The sequence below is a fragment of the Vombatus ursinus genome, unplaced genomic scaffold (assembly GCF_900497805.2).
Source record: "Vombatus ursinus unplaced genomic scaffold, bare-nosed wombat genome assembly UNPS02014832.1, whole genome shotgun sequence".
Lineage (NCBI taxonomy): Eukaryota > Metazoa > Chordata > Mammalia > Diprotodontia > Vombatidae > Vombatus > Vombatus ursinus.
In genome coordinates, this window is record NW_020954610.1 from 66,377,488 (window position 1) to 66,394,429 (window position 16,942).

The 16,942-nt window shown below is 38.7% G+C and overlaps 1 protein-coding gene across 1 annotated transcript in view; it reads left to right on the forward strand.

Annotated features, from left to right (window-relative positions):
- The window catches only part of LOC114025806 (queuosine salvage protein-like), a 37,495-nt gene extending 22,787 nt beyond the window's left edge, over positions 1-14,708 (forward strand). The window contains exons 3-4 of the mRNA XM_027839335.1: positions 1,608-1,803; positions 13,821-14,708. Of these exons, the coding sequence (XP_027695136.1) occupies positions 1,608-1,803; positions 13,821-14,053 (429 nt within the window). The 3' untranslated portion in view covers positions 14,054-14,708. The remainder of the gene's footprint in view (positions 1-1,607; positions 1,804-13,820) is intronic.
- Positions 14,709-16,942: the final 2,234 nt, after the last annotated feature.

Sequence of the window (16,942 nt, forward strand, 5' to 3'; positions counted from 1 at the left end):
CCCAGCCACTCATTCCTCAGTTTCCTGCAATCTGGCTTCCATTATCAAGTAGCTAAACCTGCTTTCTCTGTCAGTCAGTAAACATTTAAATATCTAATATATGTCAGCCAAGATGTTAAGCTCTAGGGATACTAAAAAAGCAAAATATTGACCCTGTTCTGTAAGAGCTCTCAGCCTAATGGGGGAGACAACACGAAAACAACTATGTGCAAACAGGACATAGAATAAATGGGTAATAATCAAGAGAGGAAAAGCAGTACAATCAAGTGGGATCAAGAAAGGCTTCCTATAGAAGGTGAGATTTTAGCAGAATTTTTAAGGAAGCCAGGGAAACCATGAAGAGATGAGGGAAGAGAGTTCTAGCCATGGGAGACGGCCAGTGAAAATGCCACATATGGAGCATCTTGGGTGAGGAATAGTATTGGATCACAGAGGATGTTAGGGGAATACCAGGGTCTTTTCCAAGCTCATCAGTTACCCCGACCAAATCTCAAGGCTTTTTCTCATGTCTCACCTTTCTTGACTTTTCTGTAATAGTTGACACTGTAAACCATTTTTCATTCTGGATGCTCTCTTTCCTTGGCTTCTGTGGAATTGTCTTATTTAGGTCTCTTCCTACCTACCTTGGTTGATCTTCTTCTTCCCATTCCTAAGTGTAGGGGTGCTCCAGGCCTTTGTCCTGAACTTATCTTTTTCTGTGTTCTCTCATTTTATCTCACCCACTCTTCTGGCTTCAGTTGCAGCTTCTATTTCAGTGACTCCCAAATCAACCTATTCAACCCCAAGCCTCTCCCTGAGCTTCAGTTCCATATTTCTATCTACCTACTCAAAATATCCCTTTCAGTGTCCACCAAAACCTGCCCTTTACAATGTCTTGCCTATTTCTGTTGATGGTGCAGCTTTCCTGATAGTCACCTAGGCTTGAAAACTTTGCAGGGGCTACATGACCACTTGTCAAGGATGTTATAGAAACTATCTAGTCAGTTAACTGGTATTTGTTAAGTACCTGCAACTGCCACACACTGTGCTAGACGCAGGGACAGTGTAGACCAAAATAAGGCAGTCCTACCCTCAAGAAGCTTACACTCTAACAGAGGAGATAACATTTTCATATACAAAATAAATAAAAGATAATTTAGGGAGCACACACAGCTGGGGACATCAGGAGAGGTTTCATGTAGAGAGTGGCACTGAAGCCGAGTGCTACCTCTTAAAAGGTGCCGCTTTCTCTGCGAATATTTCCTGATCCCGCTAGTTGTTATTGTTGTCTCCTGATTTAGTTTATCTTCTGTTTACTTATCGTTCATGTTGTTTGTATTGTATCACCCCAATAAAAATGTAAGCACTTTAAGGGGGAGGGACCATTTTGGTTTTTGTCTTTGTATTCTCAGAACCTCGCACTGTATCTCAAACACATTAGGAGTTTAATCAATGTTGAATTGAGCCAAAAGGGGCTTTCTCAATGAGTTTACAAAGGAAGTTTTTCTAACTATTAAAAAGCAACAAATCACAACTAAGAACAATAAAACATTCTTTAAGGTGTGTCATTTTTATAGATAGGAACCTTAAAATACTCAGGTAACAGTTTTCTTTTTCTCATTTATTAGGGTAAAAGGATTTCATTTTACAAACGGGCTCAGATACTTGTGGCAGATACTTGGTGTGTATTAGAAGGAAAAGGAGATGGTTGCTTCAATGACATTTCCAGTATCACTATGTTTGCTGACTACAGACTACCTCAAGTTCTTGCTCACCTGGGAGCAATAAGATATTCTGATGAACTACTGAAGAAACTTCTTAAAGGTTTGTAAATTGTTTATAATATAACTCTTTGCTTATACTCTGTGGGTTGTTATTCTGCATTTCATGAGCTGGTTTACTTAATAGGAAGACCTGACTTTGAATCTTTCCTTAAACACTAACTGTGTGACCCTTAGCAAGTCATATAATCTCTCTCTCAACCTCAGCTTTCTCATCTATAAAATGGGACTAACTGTAACAACTATCTCACAGGGTTATTATGGGGATCAAATGATATAATTATTATAAAAGACTTTGCAAACTTATTATATCATTCTTCCCATTGGTCCCTGAGCCAGTGCTGTTTGAAGCAGTCCTGAGCCTAGGGGACAAGACTCCTGCACTCACCTCCACTGGTTGGCTTCTTCTTGGACTTTCTCTTGCACCAAAACTAAGGAGCAGGGATGTCACTGCCTGATTCCTACCCCAGTGGGGACCTGCCTTAGGACCTTCTTCATTGCTAAGCTGCTCTGAAAACAAGACCCTTCCCCCTTCTCCAGCACAGGCAAGGCACTGTGGCCTCCTATACCTCTGCCTGCTTGTGTTTGCTGTGAGGTGGGCCTCCTTGGGTCTCACAGGATACAGCATATCCCTCTGCCGGGAAGCTGAACCTCAAGGGTAGATCTACAATTGTCTAAGTTGCTGCTTACCTCAGTAGTCTTCTCTCTGTATTCTTCGTGGACTTACAACTCCATGGTCAGAGCACTCATTCCCTTGTATTCACCCTGTCACTCCAGATGTACCTACCCCTTTCATTGTGCCCTCTGAATACCTGCCCCATCATTAACAAACTTGCTTTCATTTTAAACCTTTTTTGCTCTGTTCATATTCTGGTCCTCACTGAGCTAGATCCTTCCTAACTGAAATTCCCTTGTCACCCTTTCCAGTACTGGCTATACTTTCTTTTGTACCCCAACTCACTGGTCATGGTTGGGGAATAGGAATATTTCTTACCCTCAGTTGCCATTTGACCACCTTCACTAGCATCCTCTGTTCCTTTGAGGTTCATGCTATCTAACTTTATCACACAATCCTAAATCTGGTGGCTGTTCTTTATGAGCCCCCCAGGACATTCTCCTTTCTTCCTCAGTGAGTTCAATGCCCAGCTCATAATCTCTCTCCTTCCATCTCTTTCCCTCATAGTAGGGAACTTCAGCATGTACATAGATACCCTTTCAAGTGCCCTAACATCCCAATTCGTCATTCTACCCAGTTCTCATGATCTGTTTCTCCACTCCACCCCAGCTATACATATCTTGACCTTGTGTCACCCATAAGTGTTCCATTCTATGTTGATGACCTCTCAAATTCCTTTGATCATAATCTGTTATCATTCCATCTTTCCTTGTGCTTTATAACCCTTAATCCTGTTCTTCATCCTTATCCTGACCTCTATTCTGTCTCTTTTTTGGATTTTTTTCCAGGCTATCATCCCTGCACTGGCTATTCTTTTCTCTTTTCCCTATATCTTTGTCAAGTTCTCAGAACTCAAAGAACTCAGCTCTACACTGCATTACAGTCTCATTTCACTCCCCTCCCCCACCACCAGTCTTATTGCCAATCACAGTTTGCCAAACCCCAACCCTAGATTATTCTCACCATTTGTCTCCTTTACTACTATTCACATGCCGTTAAATAGAGCTACAGGAAATCGCCAAACCATACTGACTGGGCTCTCATTGCAGCAAAGTAAACATTCTATTCCTTTCATTGACTCACCATCTCACTCTCTGAGTTGGGAACCTTGGTGATTAGGAGGATGATGGTGGCTCAACAGTGATATTGAAGTTCAGCAGGGTAGAGAATTTGGCTATTCCAGATTTTCTTGTCTCTCCTCAAGCTGCCTGTAATACCTCCTCACTCTCTGTTTACCAAGGAGCTCACCTCATACTTTATCAAAAAAAAGTGTCAAGAAGAATGAGACCATTCACTAAGAACTCCCCTACTCTCTTCATCTCATATCACTCAGTAGGACACAATGTACCTTGACCCACCTTGGTCGTGATGTCGTTTTGGTCCTCTTCAAACACAGGAACAAACAACAACATGCTCCCTGAAAAGTACTTTCTCCCCTTCCCTCCCTCTTCAGCTTCTTTTTTTGGTGTTGATCTCCCAGTAGATTTGGGCAGGGACTTTTTTTCTTTTGCATCCCTACTGCTTAACACTGCCTGGCACTTAGTAAGCAGTTAAGGTTTATTGATTGACTGGCTGAAAGAATGTAGATGGCTCATGTCTATCCATATCCACCTAGATAAAACTCCTCCACTCCAGCTCTTTCCATCCCTTCTACTGTGACATCTTGAAATTTTTTCCTCTTCATAATTAACAAGCGGAAGCTTCATTTTAGACCTCTTTCTCTCATGGTCATTCCATCTTAGGGGCTCTCAGATCTGGATCCCCTTGGATGACACTTTATCCCTAGGCATTCTTTTCAGTAATGGTTGCCCCTTCTTTGATGCAACATTAGACCTGGAAAGGGAGTTGGAATACTCCCCATGGCCATTTCCAGATTCTCCATTTAAGAATATCCAAGAGGAGAAAGGGTGGTCATCAGTGACAAATGATAGAGGGATGAAGATTGATTAAAGATTATCAAATTTGGCAATTTAGAGATCATTGGTGACCTTGGAAAAAGACAGTTTCTTCAGCAACTTCTCCTTAGAGGTTCAATTTATGCAAATTTATCACCCAGTTCAGGTCCAAGTGGCTATAATCTCTCAGTATCTGGTTTCCAGTATTCCGCATCACTCCTAACTTCCCTGTTGCTGTTGAGAATACAATCATCCTCCCATTCACCAGGCTCATGATATAGGTGTCATTCTCACCTCCTCACTTGCTAATGCCCCATATCCACTCAGTTGGTTAAGTCCTGTCATTTCTACCTTCATAACATCTTGTATATATGCCCCCTCTCTCCTTGACACCATTATCACCCCAGTGCAGACTCTCATCATCTCACATCTGGACTCTTGCAGTAACCTACTGGTTGCTCTCCTTGTATCAAGTCTCTTTCCCCTCTCCAAGCCATTCTTCACTTAGCTGTCAAATTGATCTTCTTAAAGTGCAGGTCTGACCTTGTCACTTCATTCTTTCCTTTACTCCCATTTCTGATGGAGAGTTAACCTTTCTTTCCAAGGCCAATCTATCTACCTGTACCTTTGATTGCGTGGCTTTTTCTCATCTTCTTTAGCAAATGGCCTCCACTTTTACCTCTCTTTCTCTAATCTTTAATCTTTTCCTATCCACTGATTCCTTCGCTTCTGCCTACAAAAATGCCCATGTACTGTATTCTGAAAAAAAAATTCACTAGATCCTATCTCCCTACAAGCTAAAGTCTTGTATATCACCTCTCTTTCCCAGCCAAACTCCTTGAAAAAGCTGTCTACACTTACTGCCTTCTTCTCCTCTTTCTTTTAAGCCTCTTACAATCTGGCTTCCAATGTAATTACTCAACTGCCCCTTTCCAAAACTACCAATGACCTCTAATTATCAAATATCATAACTTTTTCTCAGTCCTTATCCTTCGTGGATTCTCTGTGGGATTTGGCACTGTTGACCATTGTCCTGGACACCCTCTCACCTGTGGGTTTCCTAATATTCTAGGTTATCCTCCTACGTTGTATAACCACTTCTCCTCATTCTCCTTTGTGGAATCATTCTTTAAGATACACTCATTGACTGTGTGAATACCACACAACTCTGTTCTGGGCCCTTTTCTTGATTTCTCTCTTTATTCACTTGGTGACCTCTGTGGCTTTAGTTAGTTACCATCTTTATGAAGATAGCTAGCTTGAAAATCTATGTATCCAAATCTAGTCTCTTGAGCTCCACTCCTGCATAACCAGTTGCCTACCAGATAATTTGGACTATGTGTCCTGTAGACATCTCTAATTCGGCATACGTCAAACTGAGTTCATTATCTTTCTCCTCAGACTCATCCCTATTCTGAACTTCCCTATATCTGTCAAGATACTACCATCCTTCCATTCATCCAGATTTGGAACCTTGAAGTCATGCTCAGCTCCTCATTGTCTCTCTTCCAGCATAACCATTCAACACCATATCTTTTCTACTTCTATTTTTTTTGTTTTGTTTTGTTTTGAGGCAGTTAGGGTTAAGTAACTTGCCCAGGGTCACACAGCTAGTAAGTGTCAAGTGTTTGGTCTGAGGCCGGATTTGAACTCAGGTACTCCTGACTTCAAGACCGGTGCTCTATCCCTTGCGCCACCTAGTTTCCCTCTTTTACTTCTGATCTCTTGTGTCCATCCCCTTCTATCTCTCTTACAGCTTTCACTGTAGCTCAGGTCTTTATCCCCTTTCTCCTGGGGTACTGCAGTAAGCCACCTACTTGATCTTCCTGCTCTGTCTCTAGTCCTTCCCTCACATAACTAACAAATTGATTTTCCTGAAGTGCAAATCTGACCATAATATTGTCCTAAATAAGTTCCAATGCCTCCCCATTTTCTCCAAACAAATTTCTTTGTTTGGTATTTGGAGCTCTTCTCTACCCTGTCCCAACCTACCTTTCCACCTTCATTATACATTACTCACCCTATATACTACAGTCCAGCCATATTGGTCTTCTTGTTATCCTCATAAAGAGCACTGCAGAGGATCCAGGAAAAGAGACAGAGAAGGGACAGTCAGGAAGAAGAATTACAGAAAGATGAAGAAGAGGAGCAGCCCCTTTAAGCAGATGATGCAGAGTCAGACTGTTCCTGAATGAAATCAAGGGCATCTAGGCCGCGCAGGCCAGAGTTAGAATTCCGGGTGAGGAACATTTTCTACCAGGGCAAGATTGACACCTCAATGCTAAGACAAAGACTGTAGCTGAGCTATAGCTGTGGGAATCCACACAGAACAGATATGGTAGTTTTGCTTCTGGAAGCTGCTTTCTTCCTCAAGTGATTTACGCTCTGTGTCTGTCTGGAGAGAATTTCTGCTCTCTCAACTGTGCCTCAACTTTCTGGAACATCTGATGCTCCAGCTGCTGGATGGAGTGCTTCCTTCTGGACTACATATGAAAATGGCCTTAAAGAGATAGTATATTATATACTAAGAATTAAACACAAAAGCAGAATCTGAAGGGAGGAGGAGGAGAAATAACTTGACCATGACTCCAAGAGAAGCAAGAAGAAATAAATCAGGATTAAAAATGAAATTTATAAGTGAAATAAGTGCTAGAAGAAAAAATTGGAAGAAGAATAAATAAACTGAAAGTAGAGCTATCTACCATAAAAACCCTGAATGATTGGCCAAAGAATATTTTGAGAATAATTAAACTCTTGGAAAAATACAACTAAGAAAAAACTTGGATGTTGTTATTTCAGAAATCATAAAAGATAATTGCCTTGATAACCAGAGGACAAGGGAAAAATAGAAAAAAAAAAATCCATGATAACCACCTGAAAGAACCTATAGCCAAAATCTAGAGCTCTCAAGTCAAGGGGAAAATATTGTGACACACACATACATACACACACACAAAGATGTCAAACATTGAGGCAAAACTCAACTATTTAATAAACTCAGTTGCCCAGAATATAACTGTTATAAAGTCATAATCATGGAATTTTAAAGTTGAAAAGGACTTTAGAAAACAGGTAGTCTAGTTTGCTCAATATATAGATGAGAAAACATGCCCAGAGATGCTGTGGTTTCCCCAGTGTCATAGAGTTGGTTGGAGGCAACTAGTACTAGAATTTGCCGGACCTCAATTTTCAGATGCTTAGTTCATGCTTGTGATCTTTCCACCATCACACTAATTCTCAGGAAATAAATTCAAAAATCCATAACCAGTTAAAATAAATGGCACAAATGATGGAAGGGATGTGGAAGAATAGGTCTACTTATGCACTGTTGGTGAAGCTATGAACTAATCCAACCATTCTGGACAGTTTTATGTATGTCCTTTGACCCAGCAATACTACTATCAGGTTTGTATCCCAAAGAGATCAGAGAAAAAGGAAATGGACGTGTATGTACAGAAATATTGTAGGAGCTCCTTTTGTGGTGGCAAAGAATTGGAAACTGAGGGGATGCCCATTAATTTGGGAATGGCTGAACAAATTATGATATATGAATATGCTGGAATACTATTGTGCTATAAGAAAAAATGAGGGAGATAGTTTCAGAAAAACCTTCAAAGATTTATAGGAACTGATATAAAGTGAAATGAGCAGAACCAGGAGAACATTCTAGTAATAGCAATATTGTAAAGTTAGTCAACTATGAAAGACAATGATCCATCACAACTCCAAAGGACTCATGATAAAAAAAACCTCCAGATTGAGAACTAATGGACTCAGAGTGCAGACTGAAGCATATTTTTTCCCTTCCTTTATTTTTCTTGTTTTTTGGGGGGTGGAACATGGCTAATGCAGAAATATGTTTTGCATGACTTGTATGTAAAATAGGTATTGTAGTTCTCAGTGGGAGGGGGAGTGGTGAAAGGAAGGCTAGAATTTGAAACTGAATATAAAAGAAAAATAAAACCAAACCAAAAAAAAAAGAGCACTCCAACTCCTTCCTCCTTGCCTTTGCATTGGCTCTTCCCATGCCTGGAAAGTACTCCTCCCTCAAAGAATCCCTATTTTCTCTGAAGGCTTAGCTCAGGTACCACCTTCTATGTGAGACCCTTCCCCATCACCTTATATATATAAGTATATATATATATATATATTTTTTTTTTTGCTTATACTCGTGTGTATAAATGTTGTTTCTCCTGACTAGGATTGTAAACTTCTTGAGGGCTGGGACAATTTTCCACTTTTGTCTTTGTATTTTCAACACCCAATGTAGTGCCTAGTCCACAGTAGTTGCTTAATAAATATTTGTTGATTGAATTGCCCAGAAGCTCATTTCCAAATGGTAGGTCAATACATTAGCATCACCTATTTATATGAAGACAAAAAAACCCTCAGAAATTATTCGCTCCTTCTCTCCCCTGCTCCCCTTATTTTTTGCTTAGTAGTAAGGATGACTGGCATTGGGTGAAGGGCATTTCCTCACTGGGAGTTTCTTTAGACTGGTGAAATTACAGGTCTGATTTCCCTCCAGAGAAGACTAACAAGCAAATGTTGGTGGACAGAATCAGTGGGGTTAGTGACAGTTTCTATGACCCGAGTATTTCAACAGTTTATATGACTGGTATATTGGTTATATAATACTTTGTATTTTTCATTTTAATTTTTTCAGTTGTGTTAGTATTATGTTTTTTCCCTATTTTTCAGAATAAATTCCTTTTATGATTAGATTATAAAATAGATTTAATGTCTTACAGGTTAAAATCATTGAATATTTTTATGAGGTTTTATATGAGTTTGGGCAAATTACTCTGCCTCTGTATTAACCTGTTTGAAAAATGTCATGCTATGATAGAAAATGATACTATCCACATCCAGAGAAAGAAATCTGGAGTCTGAATGCAGATGGAAGCATACTATTTTCTCTCTCTCTCTCTCTCTCTTTTTTTTTTTTGGTGTGTTTTCTTTCTCATGGTTTTTCCCTTTGGTTCTGATTCTTCTTTACAGCATGACTAATTGGAAATATGTTTAATATGATCATACATGTATAGCCTCTATCAGATTTCATGCTGTCTTGGGGAGGGGGTAGTGGAAGGAGGGCAGAAAATTTAGAACTCAAAATCTTATGAAAGCAAATGTTGAAAACTATAAATAAATAAATAAAAACAACTCATGCTGCCTTATGTAGTAATATTCATATTCTGATTCATTAACCAAAGGGTTATTTAAAAGGTGATTATATTCAGCTAATTTGATATCTTCTCATTTGGGTACTAATTCATTGAAGTATAAAATTTGCCAGTTTAACATTTCTTAAATTGAATTAAAAAAGAAATTGATTAAAATACAAATGCTTCTCAATATACTGAATAGCATATTTTGTTATTTGACAACTTTGTTTTATGGTGGGTGTGTATATTATATTGTCCTTAGATGAACACAGCATTTAGCAATTCATAAAACATCTTTCTGTTGTAATTTCTCTTGAGTATTTTAGAATCTTATGGGCTAAAACAATGTCATAGTGTTTGCTCCTTTCAAATCCTGGAAAGAATTTTTTATTTTTTAGCTCTTAAAGGAAAATAATAAAAAATAACTCTTGTTACAAAGCTCCATACTTTGAAAATATGTTAATTACCTTCTTTGGCCAGAATAATTTTTTAATGAGAGGTACATCATAGATAATCTACAGCCTCCACATTTATTTTCTTATCCTGTCTGCTGTCAAATGAAGGGGTAAGAGATCTTTCTCTGAGGCTAACTACTCTGCTTGTGCTGTAGATACCGTCCTTATCTTATTCCTGAAAGATACTGCTTCTGTAGTAAATAAATAGCTCCATCTTCTTTTCATATCTGTTCTCAAACATATAGTTTTTCTCATTAAAAGTTAGTTGATTCAGTTTTTTCCCTTTAGCTACTGTCTTATTTTGGTCTCTTTCCTTTTGCTGTTAAACTTTTAAAACATTGGTCTAAATTTACTGTCTCCATTTTTCCATTACCCACTTTTTCCTTAACCTCCTGCAATCTGGTGGCCATCCCTACAACTCTTCTGAAATTGCTGTTTGGAAGGTAAACCACTTACTAATTACTTTATTGTCAAATGTAGTGACATCATACTTTTTGACTTCTCTTCTTCTTTTAACCCTGAACTGGCTCCTCTCTTCCTTCTCCCACCTTTTGAAATTCTACCCAGACTTTAAAATCTAACATAGATGCCACCTCTCTTAGGGACATAGGTAATAGAGCTCAGGGTAACCTTAGAGAGACCATAGTCCTTTCCTTCTGTGTAACTTTAGTCAACATATTTAAGCTTCTTGTGCCTGTTTTCTCAGTTTTTAGGAGGCATGTATAACTCACTAGAGGTTAATCCTTAAACTTTCTCTGTTGAGAATCTTCTCATCCATTCTCATGATTTCAATTGTTAGTCTGTTCATTATTACTAGTTATCTCTCATTTAAATTCTAGTCCCCTGTTTTTTTAATTGGAAAAAAAAATTAATTTTAAAAGAGAAAAAGAGGTAAAGAATAAGCATCTAGAGGGCTGATGTAACTTTTTCTTTTTTTAAAAAATAATTTATTTATTTTTAGTTTTCAACATTCACTTCCATAAGATTGAGTTTTAAATTTTCTCATCTACTCTCTCCTCCCTCCTCCCCAAGACAGTGTGCAATCTGATACAGGCTCTACTTATATATTCATATTAAGCATATTTTCCCATTTGTCATGATGTGAAGAAGAATTAGAACTGATGGGAGGAACTACAAGAATGAAGCAATAAAACAAAACAACAAAAGAAAAGGAGAGCAAATAGCATGCTTTGATCTGCATTCAGACTCCATAGTTCTTTCTCTGGATGTGGATAGCATTTTCCATCGAGAGTCTGTTGGAGTTGTCTTAGGTCCTTGCATTGCTGAGAAGAGCCATAGTCCCATATTTTCAACTGCAAACAATGTAACACTATCACCTTAAACTAAATGTGACCTTTCCCTTTTTTCTGACCCTACCCTCAGTTTCACTGCAATGTTTGAAACTGGCACTGTTCACCATCCTCTCTTTCTAACTAGACTCTCTCTTCTTTGGCTTTCCTGGCATTGTACATTCATGGTTCTCCTTCATCCTTTTCCTAACCCAGTAATATGGCTATTTCTTTTTGCCCTTGATCCTTTCCTCTTATCATTCTCTGTTCTTTCTCAGTGATCTCATCCACTCTTTTATCATCAATTATAACCTATTCAGATTTTTCTCTTTCCTTCTCTCCCCTTTCTTTTTCAAGCCTATAGTTTTATGTTATAATAGTTTTTTATAATGTTATTTTTATTTTTAATTTAACCAATTAAATGAGCAACTCCACACACAAAGTGTGTACATTTTGCTTTTTCTTTTATGTATATACGAAATTGAAGATGTAATTTCCAAAGATGTTCTGCTTGTCTGTTTCCTTTCAGAGTTTTGTGCATTTTGAAAAATGATCCAATGATTTTTTTCTTCTTCCTTTTTTTTGGCCATTTAATTTATCCCTGACCTTCCCCCCCCATTGAAAAAAAAGAAAAGGAAAATCAAAACAAGTATGCATAGACAAGTAAAACAGATGTTTCATTCTGTACCTTGAGTCCATCAGCTTTCTATCAGGAGGTGGTCTAGAGGATAATCATTGGTTTTCCTGAAACTAACTTTTCATAATCTTATATTTCATATCAAAGCTATCAATAGTCATGAAAAAAATGCTCTAAATCACTATTGATTAGAGAAATGCAAATTAAAACAACTCTGAGGTACCACCTCATACTTATCAGATTGGCTAATATGACAGAAAAGAAGAATAATAAGTGGGGGATGTGGGAAAATTGGGATACTGATGCACTGTTGGTGGAGTTGTGAATGGATCTAACCATTCTGGAGAGCAATTTGGAGATTTTTTTAAAAGGATGGAAGGGGGAAGGACCTATTTGTACAAAAATATTTATAGTAGCTTTTTGTAGTGGCAAAGAATTGGAAGTTGAGATGTCCCGCAATTGGAGAATGGCTGAACAAGTTGTGGTAGATAATTGTAATGGAATCCTACTGTGCTATAAGAAATGATGAAGAGGCTGATTTCAGGAAAACCTGGGAAGACTTATATGAACTGATACTGAGTGAGCAGAACCAGGAGAACATCATACACAGTAATAATACTGTACAGTGAACAACTGTGAATGACTTAGCTGTTTTCAGCAATAGTGATTCAAGACAATTCCAAAGGACTCATGATAAAAAATGCTGTCCACCTCCAGAGAAAGAACTGATGGAATCTGAATGCAGATTGAAGCATACTGATTTTCACTTCATTTTTTTTTCCTGAGGTTTTTTCCTTTGGGTCTGCATCTTTCACAACATGACTAATATGGTTGAACACACACACACACACACACACACACACACACTTACACTCACACACTTCATTACATTCATATACCATAATTTGTTCAGCCATTCCCCAATTGATGGGTACTCCCTTAATTTTCATTTAATTGCTATAATAAAAAGAGCTGCTATAAATATTTTTGTACATATGGGGTCCTTTTCCTCTTTATTTGATCTTGAAGTTTGGACATGTGATAAAGAATATAGTTTAATGATTTTTGAGGCATAGTTCCCAATTGCTTTCCAGAATGTAATTCCCTTTTTTGCTATCTTTGCTAAAGATGGGTGTAAGATGGAACCTCAGAGTTGCTTCCATTTGCGTTTCTCTGATTATTGTTGATTTAGAGCGATTTTTTCCATAGGGTTATTGATTAGCTTGGGTTTCTTCCTTTGAGGACTGCCTATTCATATACTTTGACCATTTATCTATTGGTTAATGACTGTAATTCTTAAATTTTGGTGAGGTAAATCAGTGTTAAGTGACTTGCCCAAGGTCACACAGCTAGTAAGTGTCATGTGTCTGAGGCTGGATTTGGACTCACCTCCTCCTGACTTCAAGGCTGGAGCTCTATCGCACTGTGCCACCGCTGCCCCAATCCTTAAATTTTAAGTCACTTCCTTATATCTTGGACATGAAACTTTAGGAAACTTCAGATTTTTTTTCTCAGTTGACTGTTTCCCTTATAATTATAACTATTGGTTTTATGTAATAAAGATTGTCCATTTTATCTGCTATAATCTTTTTATTCTTTGGTCATGAACTACCCTTGTGCATTGTTATAAAAATTAATTTCTTCCTTATTTCTCTTCTTGGCAGTTTTTTCTGTGATCAGGTGACTGCCACTCCATAGAAAACATTTTTAATTTGAACCCAAATTTACACCCTACCTCAAATAATAGTTTAAAATATTGGCATTGTTGCTAATTTCATATTATGCAGAATGCTTATCACTTTGTTTTTTTAAAAACAGATTATATCACAAAGATAAATATTTACACTATTTGGAAGTATAAATTTAGTTACAAAGCCTATATTTTTATTATTGTATGGTTGTGTCACTTGTTTTTAATATTTTTTCTAATGTTTTTCCTGTAGGAGAAATGTTTCTATCTGGGGATAAACAAGAGGTGGAAATCAGAGGCTGTTCTGTTTGGTGTGTTGAACTGATTCGAGATCGACTTCTAGAACTTTCTGAAGAAAAGGGAGTAAAAATCTGTGTAGAAATAAATTCAGTTCTTCTTGATTATTATTTATGGGACTATGCCCGGGATCACAGGGAAGATATGAAAGGAATTCCATTTCATCGCATACGATGCATATATTATTGATTATAAGTTCTAGTCAATCAGACCCCAGAGTCTTATAACATATAATCAGCTGTGCACCTTGTCTTTTATTATGGTTAACCAGGAAAAAGTGTAGCACAAACTATGGGGAAGAACAAGGATTATTTCACTTTTTCTTATCTGCTACTGTGCATTCCAGATTTGATTTTTTGTTTGATCATGTTTCATTCTTTACCTCTTTAGTGCTCTAATTTCAGTATTCCAATTATTGCAAAATTTCTTTTAAAAAGTTAATCTACCTTTTAAATACCAGTTTTCAGTGGGATTTTTCAACCATTCCTTGAGTTGACAATCCTTATTTTATATCCATTTTCTATTTACTACATTCATCTGTTTAAAATTCTCATATATGTATATGTGATCATAGGTTGCATTTAAGTGGAAAAAGGGGAATTGTGTATATTCACATAAAAGCATCTATTTTAATAACACTGTTCTACCAATAATGATGCTGTTGCAAAAATCAAGGGATGCAGTTGTAATTATGTTTGGTATGTAACAGTCACTACAAGATTAAAGATTCTTTTTGATGTAGTTGTCTAACCTATAAATGACTGATTTGGAATTGAATAAACTTTTTTATACAAATGTTAAACTATTTTTAAAAGTCGTGTAATTTTGAAAGCCTAATAAAGCATGAGACATTTAACAAAATAGCTTTATGTGCATCTTTAAAATACAATGATTATGAGTTTGGCATGGAAATTTTAAAAAGTATATATTCGTCTCCAGTCACCATACCCTGATTTTGTCACATAATTTGCCTCCAAGAGGAAAAAGGACGGTGGAATGGAGCACCCGATTTAGAACAAGAAGACACGGGTGGGAATCCGTCCCTGAATGCCAGTGTGACCCTCGGCAAATCACATACCACTGCACCTCTGAAATGAGGGCATCAGACTAGAGGTTCTTAAAGGGCCCCTGCTGCTCCAGATTCGTTCAAAATGGGATATGGTCTCGCCCCTAGGCCTTGGTGGAGCGGGTAAGGAGGGAAGAGGCCCACTGGGCTGGTAATGGATGCGCTGCTCGGCCACTCGGACCCTTCCGGTACTCTTGTCACGGGCCGGGAGCTACACACACGCTATAGCGGCTGCCGCCAAGCAGACGCACCCGGGCAGTGAAAGGGGCAGCGAGATCCTCGCTCAAGGTCAAGGTTCCAAAGCGTTTCCGGGGCAGTAGCCTTTTAGGCAAATCACTAGCCGCGGATTGTTTTGTCTACTTCCCGTGCGTTGACCCGAGGACGTTTCCATGGTGACCCAGTTCCCGCTGCCTTGGGGCTGGGATGTATTTGACAGGCGCCGAGGTTTTATTGTGAGGCGTGGTTGAGAGGGGAAACGCTAGGGCGCCCTTCTCCCCGCCGCTGAGGGAAGACGAGCACTCAGTGCCTCTTTGAGAGGGATTTTTGTGGGTGGACTGTTTCCTTTGAGGGCCTCACATACGCAGCGGGCTCTAGCGCTCGCCTCAGTGATGGGCCTGAAGGCCCCGCGTTCCTGCCCTTCCTCCAGATGCCGAGTCTACACTGGTGTCTTTTATCTAGCCGAGGTCGTGTGCAGCAGTGTTGTGTTTGAGAGTTGTGTTTTGGGCAGGAGCGGCTTCTCTGCTGATTTTTTTTTTCTTCTGGAAGGGCCTGAGAAAATAATAATTTACATTAAATGCTATTAAGGAGGGAGGAAAAGGAAGAGGAGAAATGTTAGCACCTTCTGTTTCCAGGGAAGGCGTCTCTGCCAGGGTTGGGGAGGGCAGGATATTTCGGGTAATTGCTGTTGTACAAAAGCAAAAAGGCAGCAATAAAACTTGTTTTAAAGAAGAAATGATAGAAGCTAGCGGCTTCTCAAGGTGGTAGGTAGGTGGCAGAGTGGATAGAGCATTAGACTTGGAGTTGGGAAGACTGGAGTTCCAATCTGGCCTCTGGTTAGGCCTTTAAACTCTGCTTCATTTCCTCAACTGTAAAATGAGAATAATCATGGCACCTACCGGTGCAAGATTGTTGTTAGGATAACACATTTATGCAGTGCTTTGCAAACGATTAGAGGAGACTACAAAAATCAAGTTGATGAGCATTACAAATAGAGCAACTGGAGAGAATAAATTATGTAGGAGTAACCTCTTTTTCCAGTGGTTGAAAGAGCTTGAATACTAATGGATTATTTAGATCTTCACCCTTTTAGTTTTTAACTTGATCTTTTATTTGACTGAGAAAAGGGGGCCATCTAACATTACCTCCCCATATTCCCTCTTTTTCACCTCATTAATATCTGTGTATCCTTTCTTGCTCCCTTCCAGCCTCGAGAAACATGTGTTTACCCCCTTTCTAAATCAACTTTTCCATTTGTGCTCTTAATCTCATCACTTTCTGTCTCCTAAACTATTTTTTCCCTTTCTGTTTGTCCTTCCAGAAGAGGACCATGACATCAAGGAGGTGATGCCATGACTTGCAAGTGAATTGGATTTAAGTGAGGGAGGGTTGTGCAATCACCAGCCTCACTTTCTCCTCCACAGGGTCTGGATCCAGTGACCAGATATGGATCAGGATCCAGGATCTGGAGATAGCTCAGGATAAGGTGGTGGACCTTCACCTTTTCAAGCTGTCTTTAACAAGTCTCAATTTGACTGAGGAACTGCCCATTCAGTGATTAAGGCTTAATAAGAAATGAGACAAAGAAGGGCTCATGATCCTCTTCTAGAAGGAAGGACAAACAGCAATTTCCGTAAATAGGGAAGGAGCTGCCTGCTGGGGACCAGACTTCCAGAGCTTCTTTAGTTCCTTCCTTTCTTTCTCTCTTTGTCTCTCTTACCCCATTCCGTATGGGTACTCTGCCCAAAGGGAATGTAAATCGTAATCTGAAACTTTTTTGTTTTTGTTTTTTCTTA